At 46.0% G+C, this 12,712-nt stretch overlaps 1 protein-coding gene across 1 annotated transcript; it reads right to left on the minus strand.

Annotated features, from left to right (window-relative positions):
* Window positions 1-977: 977 nt before the first annotated feature.
* On the minus strand, window positions 978-12,370 carry GSDMA (gasdermin A). The gene is given in 11 exon segments (XM_061176939.1): window positions 978-1,253; window positions 1,772-1,845; window positions 2,565-2,679; window positions 3,164-3,318; window positions 3,977-3,994; window positions 4,511-4,537; window positions 4,929-4,976; window positions 5,490-5,586; window positions 6,404-6,467; window positions 6,469-6,567; window positions 12,345-12,370. Coding segments are annotated over 11 exon segments (999 nt in total).
* Between the last annotated feature and the right edge of the window lie 342 nt (window positions 12,371-12,712).

Raw genomic sequence — 12,712 nt, forward strand, 5'->3', positions numbered from 1 at the left:
AGATGATAATATCACACTTCCTTTTTTAAAGTTTTGCATCAGTCTAATTCTTGGGTACCGTTTATTTTTACTTATCTGCATTTTTAAAGAAATTTTATTATTATTTTTTTGGCTGTGCCGCACAGCCTGCGGGATCTCAGATTGAACCTGGGCCCCCTGCATTGGGAGCGTGGAGTCTTACCCACTGGACCACCAGGGAAGTCCCATCTTCTGACCTTAGAATCTAGACTCCATATTCCACACCCTCACAGTTCTTCTCTGAGCATTTTCCAGGTGATCTGAGGACCACATGATAGTATTCATGTACATATAATCTATACATAGTATGATAATGTTTATTTTTTTTTTTCTGGCACAAATTAAGAATTTCCTTAGGATAGGTTCTTCAAAGAAAAACACCAAAAGACATTTCACCCAAGGTGAAATAATATTTTTTTCATCAATTCCAGTAAAGCTTGATTTTTGGAATCATAAGCGGTAGGGGTTTTACCCAGATGATGCACTGGAAGATCTACAACTGGATAAACCATTTCCTGAGCTGAGAGAACATTTTCAGTCTTATGATTTGGATCATATGGGGGGAAAACGTCCAGAGCCACACTCCATAGATTATAATCATCGCTAAATATTTAGCACAGTGGAACAGTGAAACAAATGGATGAACACCTAAAATGTATAAAGAAAAAGAGGACTTCAGGTATTTGATTAGATAGGGGGTTCTAAAGGGGTAGGGGTTGGGCTAGGAAACTATTTAATTTTGGTTTTGCTGAAATGGTTCATAGTTTTAAAAGTTTGAGTGTTTCCACTTTAAGCATCAGCAGGTGGGTTGTGGAGCCATGGGGCAGGGGGATATACAGAGCTGGACAAGTGGAAGTTGATTATCTTGGGTAATCAGCTAAGGTTTCCATCATCCTCAGCCTGCTGGCTCCGAAATGCCCTTGCGTGTCAGGACAGGGCACAATCAAGTAGGGAAGGCCTTAGGAAAGCAGGAAGCCAATGGAAAAGGCAAGTTCGGAGGCCTTGGTCAGTAGCTGCAGGAGGGAGAGGCCAGCGTAAAGGGCACAGAGGCGGGGAAGGGTGACTGCGTCCCATGTGTACTGGAGGCCCGATCTCTGCACTTCCAGGCCACTCAGTCCCACTAGGGCCTCTGTGAGGGTCAGTTCCTCTTCCCCAAGGGAGGAAAGCAGCTCAGGTTGCAGGGGGAATACATCCTCTTTATCCTGGAGGAAATTCTGTTCCATTGTGCTCTCCACCTGGAAGGAACCAAAGTAGTATGAAAAGAAAGAACTAGAAAACTCTCTTCCTTTTTCCTAACTCAAAAAAACCATGAAGAGGGCTACCGTTCTTTTACTATAACCCCTTTTGTTACATTACATGACAACTCTGTCTGGGCCTTTTAATAACCCTGAATGATGAGCGGCACATTTGTTTTTAGCCCCATTTGACAGAGGAGTGAATTGAGGCAGACTCAGAGACATTAAGATTTGCTCATATCCCTTGGCTAGGAATAAACCAAGTCAGAGTTTTCTGTCTCTTCTCCTAGGATCAGTTTGAAAAACCCAGATAGTTGCCCAGAAGTGTGCTCTTCTCCCTCTAGTTGTGAAATAGCAAACAGGAAGAAACATGGAGAGAAATGAGAAGTGGGCATGAGCTCCTGGGATAAGACAGAGGCCCTGGAGGATGGTTCTGTCATTAGGCGAAATGGTATCTTTCCACTGGTTCTAGCTGACTCCCTCCCAAACTCTCCCCGACATCTGCCATTTTTTCTCACCAGCTTTAGCTGCAAAGGTAAGATCTTTTTCTCCATGGATTGTACCAGCAGCTTCTGTTGGGCTTCACTTAGCTCTGGAGAAGAAAAACAGAGAAAGAGATGTGTGGGTGCAAAGGGGACTACAGGCTCCCAGTGGGTGTATTTCCAGAATGTCGGCATCCATTGATTCATACATTCATCCATGGTTGAATGCCTGCTCTAGGCCAGCCATCTTTGCTGGATGTGTTAGGTAAAAATCATCCTCTCTTCACTCAAGGAACGTGCAGTCTAGTGGAGAAGACAAAGTAACATGCAATTATAATCAGGCTGTTACAGGAGCCATAGCTGAGGGTCTACTTTGGTCTTGGTGTTTGAGGGCAGGCTTCTTGAAGGAACAAACACCTCAGCTTACACGTGAAGGTCCAGAGAGTTTTTCAAGGTGGGGGAATGTTTCTTGCAGAGGGAAGAAGAGAATTCAGGGTCAAGATCAGAAGATGTTATCCTCAAATTAAAGCTAACAGATATCGATATAAGAGTGATGAGCTTAGCTATATGTAGAAGTTTAAAGTATATGGCTGATAAAACTAGGGTTATTTCCCAACCTCTGTTAGCAAGACTAGGCTATGATGACCAAGTGAATCCTTAGGAATGAAACCAATTTTTAAAAATGTAGATATAAACTACTTAACTGTAGTATAATTTGCCTGACATTTACTTATTTACTCATTCATTCATTTTTCATCTGGGCATTCATTTAGTGACTCATTCCTACCACTGAATAGGTATATAAATGAAGACCTCACTCCCCACTTACCTGTTAGAGCTCCAAGGAAATAGAGGACGGCACCCATAGCCTCCTTTGAGAGTAGGACATCTTTTGGGAGTGCCTCCAGGGTTACTTCATGTCCTTTGTCTAGAGCTCCTTCAAGCTGTGGGGAAAGTTGGGTGACTATTTAAGATAACACAGTTAAAGGGCATAGTGCCTGGCACATAACATTCCCTTGAGATGTGTTAACTATCTCCATTTCCTCGTTTCTTTTTCAAGGTATCAAGTCCTGAAAAGTATTGGACTCCTGGGTTCCTTGGTGTCTGAGCCCTGGACTCTGGAAAGGAAAGGTCCAGCCCCCTTCCAATGGAGGGGGGGCCTACCCTCTGTCCATGAGGAGGGAGCATGTGCTTTGGGGGAATCTGCACTGTTTGCCCTTCTCCAGAGGGACACAGGGAGCAGTGGCGACCCTGGCAGCCTGGGGAACACTTGACCAGCCTTGGGGAAGGCATCCACTGTCTATTCCTCTAGCCACTGCCCACCTTCTGCCAGATCCGTCAGATCCCCCACCAGCTGCACTGCCCACACACACCTCCACCAAAAGCCTTCCTTCTTCTGCATCTCCTACCCTTCCCTTGGGTCCTCACCGTGAGCTCCAGGTCTTCTAGCTCCTTTTTCTTCCCTAAGAGTTTGCTGAGGGAGCTGAACAGGGAGCTCTTCCTTTCTGGGCTCAGCTTCTCCACTTTCCGGGTCTCCCTTTGAAACTCTTCTTTTAGGGTCCTGAAGTCCTTGTGTACCTCCCCTGTGGGGACAGTAGATGTGGTACACTCCCCATCAGTTCAATCAGTGCTCTCCCTGCAGGCTTCCTTCACTCAGCCCTGCTCAGGCCCCAGGCTCTGATGCCCCCCAGGCTTTGCTCTCCTCTCTTTTTGCTTGGCCAAGGAACACAGTTATGAAGTCATCCCCCAGCCTTGACTTGAGGTGTTGGGGGTGGGGTGGCGGGAGGGGGTGAGCCAGGACCCACATTATCATCCAAGACAGGCGTTCATTCTCCCTGAGATCCCAGGCCCCATCCCGGATCAATAGAAAATTGACCTCCCTTTCTCTAAGACCCCAGCTAAGAGTTGACAAGGAAGGTCTATTTTCCCTTCTCAAGAGTTAGTTGACAAAGAAGAATAATTTTGGTGACTGAGTAAAGACCAGGAGGGGACTGCTCCAAAGAGCAGTGGGTCTAAATCCGGGGATGTGGGTGGATTAAAGATAGCTTGAACCTTGGCCTGCCCCTCTAGCAGCCTGGCATCCTAGGAATATGTCCAGCCTGCTTTGGAAAGGGTGGCTTCTTGGAAGTGGCTGCAACCCCCAGCAACTGGGACTCAGCACTTGTCTTCCCCTCCCTTCACCCCAAGGTTACTTCCACTGCCTTCCTGCCAAAGTCTAGGGAGAAACACAAAATTCCTTACCATCAGATGCCTGGATAACTGAGGGGAAAAACCAAAACAAAACAAAACCATTTAGAATGCAATCCTCCAAACCAGTAGCCGTACCCAGGGGATGAGACATGAATGAGGAAGTATATCCTGTCTCCTGGGACATCCCAGCCACCTTAAGGATGCTCTAGATCCATTCGTGGAAGGCAGGACTGGGGCAGCACAGAAGCTAATGCATTGTGAAAAGGGGCACCTGGATTGAGTTGGCATCACTGTGACTCAGCAGCTCCCACCCCGGGTGCTGGGTGGCATATGACAGGTTATAGTTACTAAGGCCTTGAGGACAGAAGTCGGAGGCATCAGACCACCTGGGCATCTTGTCCAAAAACTTTCCCCTTCCACTGCTTTTTCCTAAGCTGTTGGAATTCCTGCCACATTTCAGAGACAATAGTTTGCTGAGATCTGCTCTGCCATGTCCCTTGTCAGTCCCAGAGAGAAGGGAAGAAAAAGATTGGAGTTTTAAAATTCTGTCAAGAAAGTTGCAGTGAAATGACAGGAAACGCTTACAGGTGAGCTTCTCCTCTTCTGGCTCTTCTGAAGACAGAAACAATGCACATATGTCAGCATAAAACCTCTATGTGCCTTTTTATCTAGAGCAGTTGTCAAGGCAGCTTTATCAGTGATCATTATACAAACACAGAGCTCACCCGCCCCCGCAATTTGGGAACACAGACTGTCTCCAGTATTTCTGCTTCTGATGGTGTCTTCCGGTCTCTTTCTGCTTCTCTGTCTCTCTTGGGCAAATTTCTGTGCCTCTATCTGCCTTTCCTAAAGTTGAGGATAGATATCTTTCGGGCCTTGGGAAACAAAACCAGGGGGCTCCTTGGGGGATTATGGTATACCCTATTAGAGGGTGCAGGATTTCAGCACATAATGTCAGGGGTAGGGAGGAAGATGTGGGGAGCTAGGAAGCAATTTCACTCACCGCCGGGGGGGAAGGTTTGCATGTTATCATTGCAGATGTGTGGAATATCTGTAAGGAGCAAGAGAGGGGAGGACAAAAGGACTCTTAACAGCCGTCCCAAATTTTCTTCTCTGGTCTCAAGCCCATGGGCTCTGCTAAGGGCTAGGACCCTGCCCTCGAATGCCTCACCTAATCCCCTGCTCCACCTCTATGGCTGGAAGTAATCATTTCTTCCTCTGTAAATCCTTTCCTATGATACCACTCTTTTCTACCTTGCATTCTAGTGCTGGTGTCTGTGTGTCTGTTTCCTCCAGCGGCCCCAGACTTCTTGAGAGCAGAGGCTGTGCTCATTCATCTCTGTACTCCCTTCCCCCATCTGACACTGCCTAGCACTCAGGAGATGCTCAGAACCCAGGTGTTCCTCACTCCCTCTCCGTAGCAGCCTCTGCAGTTCTGTCTCTGTCGGTTGGACCACAATACAATACACTCCTTTACTCCTCCCCTGGCGTTGCCACAGGAGGGGACCAGGATGCCTTAGGAGTGGTGCGGGTAATTCTTGTCTTGAGGGGAGAACATGCTCACCCCACTCATCTTTGCCTTTGACCATCAGCTGTCTCACTCGAAATGCCAGGACGCAGCCCTTGGGGATGGTGACAGCCTCCTTGTGGTTTATGGATCCCTAGGCGTAGACAATGAGGATTTGCGAATCTGCAGAGATCCTGAGTATGAGACATTGATAGTGAGGGGTGGGGGACAAGTGGAGGGCCAGGCCCGAGAGCGTTTGGGGAGATCAGAAGTTGGGAACCCTTCAGCGGTGTCCCTGATCGCCTTTCCACCTGGTGGAGTGAGCTTCAGAGCTCTTTTGCTCATTTCCGCTGATCATCCCTTTAATGATCTCTTTCTCTCTTCCTGGTTCAGACACATGAAGGAACTGGGCTCCATCACCTGCCTGTGCATCCCTGTCCCACTTTAGAGCTTCCATCCAGGCCCTGGTTCCTTCTTCCTCTTCGCCATCTGTCCCATGCTCACCTCCTTTGGGAAGCCTTCCATGACTACTCCCTACTCCCGGTTCCCACTCATCCCTTGAATATTTATACAGTATAGCTATAGGTATGTAGAGCACTACTTGTTTACATTGAATTTTCTGGCCTTTAACCTCTGTGTCTCCTGCATGAGACGGAGAACTTTCTGACAGCAAGGATGCCTTTCCTGTAGACTGGGAGCATCGTGAGGGAAAATCCGCAACTCAGAGTGTCCCCTTCCCTGGTAGCTCCCTGTGGCATCTGGCACAGGACTCTACCCAGCTGGGCACCATTGACCATGGGGATGATTTGTTTCTGGCCAACTGGGGTCTGGATGTTGAAGAGCAGGGGGAGGAAGTGGGTCCTTTTCAGTATCCTGAGGGGGCACTGATCGGGTTAAGTAATGCAGCCTCTGAGGGTAGACTGAGTATATGTGTGTGTGTGTGTGTGTGTGTGTGTGTGTGTGTACCTAACCTGTAGCCCCAGCGGGGCGAAGAATGGGAGGGAGAAGCAGCCGTCAGCCTTGCCAACTCTTGCCAGTCACCTCCTGCGTGGTCTCTACCACCTCCATCACCACGTACAGGTTCTCTCCTCGCCCTCGCATCTCCTCCAGGAACGGGTGCTCTGCTGCCAGCTTCCTGTGGCAGGAGAAACATCAGGGAACCACCCGGAGCTTTTACTCATCTGGGTCCTCCTCTTCTTCTTCTTTTTTAATAAATTTATTTATTTATTTATTTATATTTTTGGCTGCGTTGGATCTTCATTGCTGCGTGCAGGCTTTCTCTAGTTGCGGCGAGTGGGCTCCTCATTGCGGTGGCTTCTCTTGTTGCGGAACGCAGGCTCTAGGCGTGCGGGCTTCAGTAGTTGTGGCACGCAGGCTTCAGCAGTTGTGGCTTGCGGGCTCTAGAGCGCAGGCTCAGTAGTTGTGGCGCACAGGCTTAGTTGCTCTACGGCATGTGGGATCTTCCTGGACCAGGGATCGAACCCGTGTCCCTTGCATTGGCAGGCAGATTCTTAACCACTGCACCACCAGGGAAGTCCTTCTTTTCTTCTGTCATTCCCAGGAGTGAGGCCTGGTGGTATCAGGGGAAGCGTGAGGACTCTGCAGTGGGTAGGTTGAAACCCAGCTCTTCACTTCCTGGCAGGGCAGCTTCTCTGAGTCTGGGTTGCCTCATCTATAAAATGAGGATAATGACACCTACTTCCAGGGTTGTTGAGAGAGAGACTGGGTAACCCTCAGGCACAGCATCTGGCCCAGAATGGGGCCTCGTGGCTGCTTCTTTTCCCCTTGGATTCCCCTCCTTTTCCTCCCTGTTCTTAGCCCTGTGTATATCTCCTGGGGTCCTTGCTCTCCATTTCCCCCCCCACCTCCCCACCTGCCTGTGCTGCGTGGCTTGCAGGATCTTAGTTCCCCAACCAGTGATGGAACCTGTGCCCTCGGCAGTGAAAGCGCTGGGTCCTAATCACAGGACCGCCAGGGAACTCCCTCTCTCCATCTCTTATCCTCTCTCTTGTTACTTACACCAGTTCCTTCTTTCCACTTGCTTACATATATAAACACGTTCTTTGACCTTGCTACTTCCTCAAATTATCATTCTGTTTCTTTCCTTCACTTCAGTGGCAAATATCTCACAAGATAGGCCCATACCCACTGTCTCTACTTCCTCACTGACCACTCCAAAATTCTTTACAAGTTGGCTTCTATTTCCACTCCTCAACTGAAATCACAATGACTGCCTGCCCACCAAACTCAATGACCTTCTCTGACTTGACACTGGACCCTGATGTCCAAGCCCTCTGTGTGATGCTGCCTTCTCCTGATCACACTTTGCCATCTGGGGTTCCACTCCTGTCTTTCTGGCTCCAAATCCTATCCATTCTGTCTGTGCCTCATTTTCTAGGTTTCTCATTTTCTTTGGTTCCCTATAATTTTATGGTCTCTAAGATTCTCTTCTCAGCTCTCTGAACTCCCTCCAACAGCTCCCCCTGCCCCATTCCTATAGTTTTAATCTTTAAATTGCTGACCACCACATACATATCTTCACCTTGACTCCTCTCCTGAGCTCCAGGTCCTCATTTCCAACTACTTTTAACATTGTTAAAAATTGAGATATAATTGACATATAATATTGTACTACTTTTAGGTATACAGCATAATGATTTTTCTTTCTTTTTTTTTTTTTTTTGGCGGCGTATTGAACCTGTACCCCCTGCATTGGAAACACAAAGTCTTAACCACTGGACCGCCAAAGCTACAATGTAATGATTTGATATATGTATATACGGAAAAATGATTGGGAATTCCCCGGTGGTCCAGTGGTTAGGACTTGGTGCTTTTTTTTTTCTTTTCTTTTTTATACAGCAGGTTCTTATTACTCATCAATTTTATACACATCAGTGTATACATGTCAATCCCAATCGCCCAATTCATCAGACCACCAACCCCACCCCCCTGCGGCTTTCTCCCCTTGCTGTCCATACGTTTGTTCTCTACATCTGTGACTCAACTTCTGCCCTGCAAACTGGTTCGTCTGTACCATTTTTCTAGGTTCCACATACATGCGTTAATATACGGTATTTGTTTTTCTCTTTCGGACTTACTTCACTCTGTATGACAGTCTCTAGATCCATCCACGTCTCAACAAATGACCCAATTTCATTCCTTTCTATGGCTGAATAATATTCCATTGTATATATGTGCCACATCTTCTTTATCCATTCGTCTGTCGATGGGCATTTAGGTTGCTTCCATGACGTGGCTATTGTAAATAGTGCTGCAATGAACATTGGGGTGCATGTGTCTTTTTGAATTATGGTTTTCTCTGGGTATATGCCCAGTAGTGGGATTGCTGGATCATATGGTAATTCTATTTTTAGTTTTTTCATTTTTTATTTATTTTTAAATCTTTTTTTTTAAAATAAATTTATTTATTTTATTTAATTTATTTATTTTTGGCTGTGTTGGGTCTTCGTTGCTGCGCGTGGGCTTTCTCTAGTTGTGGCAAGCGGGGTCTACTCTTCGTTGCGGTGCACGGGCTTCTCATGGCGGTGGCTTCTCCTGTTGCGGAGCACGGACTCTAAGCGCGTGGGCTTCAGTGGTGGTGGCTGCAGGCTCTAGAGCACAGGCTCAGTAGTTGTGGCACACGGGCTTACTTGCTCCGCGGCATGTGGGATCTTCCTGGACCAGGGCTTGAACCCGTGTGCCCTGCATTGGCAGGTGGATTCTTAACCACTGTGCCACCAGGGAAGTCCCTATTTTTTAATCTTTATGAGGACTTTTTTTAAATTAATTTATTTTTTTTATTTATTTATGGCTGTGTTGGGTCATCGTTTCTGTGCGAGGGCTTTCTCTAGTTGTGGCAAGCGGGGGCCACTCTTCTCTTCATCGCGGTGCGCGGGCCTCTCACTATCGCAGCCTCCCTTGTTGCGGAGCACAGGCTCCAGACGCGCAGGCTCAGCAATTGTGGCTCACGGGCCCAGTTGCTCCGCGGCATGTGGGATCTTCCCAGACCAGGGCTCGAACCCGTGTCCCCTGCATTGGCAGGCAGATTCCCAACCACTGTGCCACCACGGAAGCCCCTATTTTTAGTTTTTTAAGGAACCTCCATACTGTTCTCCATAGTGGCTGTATCAATTTACATTCCCACCAACAGTGCAAGAGGGTTCCCTTTTCTCCACACCCTCTCCAGCATTTGTTGTTTGTAGATTTTCCGATGATGCCCATTCTAACTGGTGTGAGGTGATACCTCATTGTAGTTTTGATTTGCGTTTCTCTAATAATTAGTGATGTTGAGCAGCTTTTCATGTGCTTCTTGGCCATCTGTATGTCTTCTTTGGAGAAGTGTCTATTTAGGTCTTCTGCCCATTTTTGGATTGGGTTGTTTGTTTCTTTAATATTGAGCTGCATGAGCTGCTTATATATTTTGGAGATTAATCCTTTGTCCGTTGATTCGTTTGCATATATTTTCTCCCTTTCTGAGGGTTGTCTTTTGGTCTTGTTTATGGTTTCCTTTGCTGTGCAAAAGCGTTTAAGTTTCATTAGGTCCCATTTGTTCATTTTTGTTTTTATTTCCATTACTCTAGGAGGTGGATCAAAAAAGATCTTGCTGTGATTTATGTCAAAGAGTGTTCTTCCTATGTTTTCCTCTAAGAGTTTTATAGTGTCCGGTCTTACATTTAGGGTTCTAATCCATTTTGAGTTTATTTTTGTGTATGGTGTTAGGGAGTGTTCTAATTTCATTCTTTTACATGTAGCTGTCCAGTTTTCCCAGCACCACTTATTGAAGAGGCTGTTGTTTCTCCATTGTATATCCTTGCCTCCTTTGTCATAGATTAGTTGACCATAGGTGCGTGGGTTTACCTCTGGGCTTTCTATTTTGTTCCATTGATCTATGTTTCTGTTTTTGTGCCAGTACCATATTGTCTTGATTACTGTAGCTTTGCAGTATAGTCTGAAGTCAGAGAGTCTGATTCCTCCAGCTCCGTTTTTTTCCCTCAAGACTGCTTTGGCTATTCGGGGTCTTTTGTGTCTCCATACAAAGTTTAAGATTTTTTGTTCTAGTTCTGTAAAAAATGCCATTGGCAATTTGATAGGGATTGCATTGAATCTGTAGATTGCTTTGGGTAGTATAGTCATTTTCACAATATTGATTCTTCCAATCCAAGAACATGGTATATCCCTCCATCTGTTGGTATCATCTTTAATTTCTTTCATCAGTGTCTTATAGTTTTCTGCATACAGGTCTTTTGTCTCCCTAGGTAGGTTTATTCCTAGGTATTTTATTCTTTTTGTTGCAATGGTAAATGGGAGTGTTTCCTTAATTTCTCTTTCAGATTTTTCATCATTAGTGTATAGGAATGCAAGAGATTTCTGTGCATTAATTTTGTATCCTGCAACTTTACCAAATTCATTGATTAGCTCTAGTAGTTTTCTGGTGGTATCTTTAGGATTCTCTATGTATAGTATCATGTCATCTGCAAACAGTGACAGTTTTACTTCTTCTTTTCCAATATTCTGTTCTGCAGTGAATTCCACCATTCTGTCTTCCAGGTCACTTATCCGTTCTTCTGCCTCAGTTATTCTGCTATTGATTCCTTCTAGTGTAGTTTTCATTTCAGTTATTGTATTGTTCATCTCTGTTTGTTTGTTCTTTAATTCTTCTAGGTCTTCGTTAAACATTTCTTGCATCTTCTCGATCTTTGCCTCCATTGTTTTTCCGAGGTCCTGGATCATCTTCACTATCATTATTCTGAATTCTTTTTCTGGAAGGTTGCCTATCTCCATTTCATTTAGTTGTTTTTCTGGGGTTTTATCTTGTTCCTTCATCTGGTACATAGCCCTCTGCCTTTTCATCTTGTCTATCTTTCTGTGAATGTGGTTTTTGTTCCTCAGGCTGCAGGATTGTAGTTCTTCTTGCTTCTGTTGTCTGCCCTCTGGTGGATGTGGCTATCTAAGAGGCTTGTGCAAGTTTCCTGATGGAAGGGACTGGTGGTGGGTAGAGCTGGCTTTTGCTCTGGTGGGCAGAGCTCAGTAAAACTTTAATCTGCTTGACTGCTCATGGGTGGGGCTGGGTTCCCTCCCTGTTGGTTGTTTGGCCCAAGGCAACCCAACACTGGAGCCTACCTGGGCTCTTTGGTGGGGCTAATGGTGGACTCTGGGAGGGCTCATGCCAAGGAGTACTTCCCGGAACTTCTGCTGCCAGTGTCCTTATCCCCACGGTGAGCCACAGCCACCCCCCACCTCTGCCGGAGACCCTCCAACACTAGCAGGTAGGCCTGGTTCAGTCTCTTTGGGGTCACTGCTCCTTCCCCTGGGCCCTGATGCGCACACTACTTTGTGTGTGCCCTCCAAGAGTGGAGTCTCTGTTTCCCCCAGTCCTGTCGAAGTCCTGCAATCAAATCCCACTAGCCTTCAAAGTCTGATTCTCTAGGAATTCCTCCTCCCATTGCTGGACCCCCAGGTTGGGAAGCCTGACGTGGGGCTCAGAACCTTCACTCCAGTGGGTGGACTTCTGTGGTATAAGTGTTCTCCAGTCTGTGAGTCACCCACCCAGCAGTTATGGGATTTGATTTTACTGTGATTGCTCCCCTCCTACCGTCTCATTGTGGCTTCTCCTTTGTCTTTGGATGTGGGGTATCTTTTTTGGTGAGTTCCAGTGTCTTCCTGTCGATGATTGTCCAGCAGCTAGTTGTGATTCTGGTGTTCTGGCAAGAGGGAGTGAGAGCACGTCCTTCTACTCCACCATCTTGGTTCAGGGCTCTCTTTTTTTTTTTTAATTGAAGTATAGTTTTTTAAAAATTTTATTGAAGTAGAGTTGATTTATTGGGTTGGCTAAAAAGTTCCTTCGTTTTTAAAGTAAAAATAAGAGACACATTTTTCATTTTCACCAAGAACTTTATTGAACAATGTACTCACTTGTTTGTTCCACTACCTTCTGCCATTTTCCAGGCAACTTCATAATTCCATCTTCTCAAAACTTTTTATCTTTTTGAGCAAAGAACTGTTCCAGGTGCCTTTTACAGTCTTCCAGGGAATTGAAATTTTTTCCCTTTAAGAGAATTTTGTAAAGACTGAAAGAAATGGAAATACAAAGGTGCAATGTCTGGTGAATACCATGGATGAATCAGAACTTCCAGGCAAGCTGTAACAGTTTTTGCCTGGTCATCAAAGAAACATGAGGTCTTGCGTTATCCTGATGCAAGATTATGCATTTTCTGTTGACTAATTCCGGACACTTTTCGTCGAGTGCTGCTTTCATTTGGTCTAATTGGGAGCAGTACTTG

Source organism: Eubalaena glacialis, chromosome 19 (assembly GCF_028564815.1).
Source record: "Eubalaena glacialis isolate mEubGla1 chromosome 19, mEubGla1.1.hap2.+ XY, whole genome shotgun sequence".
In the NCBI taxonomy this organism is placed as follows: domain Eukaryota; kingdom Metazoa; phylum Chordata; class Mammalia; order Artiodactyla; family Balaenidae; genus Eubalaena; species Eubalaena glacialis.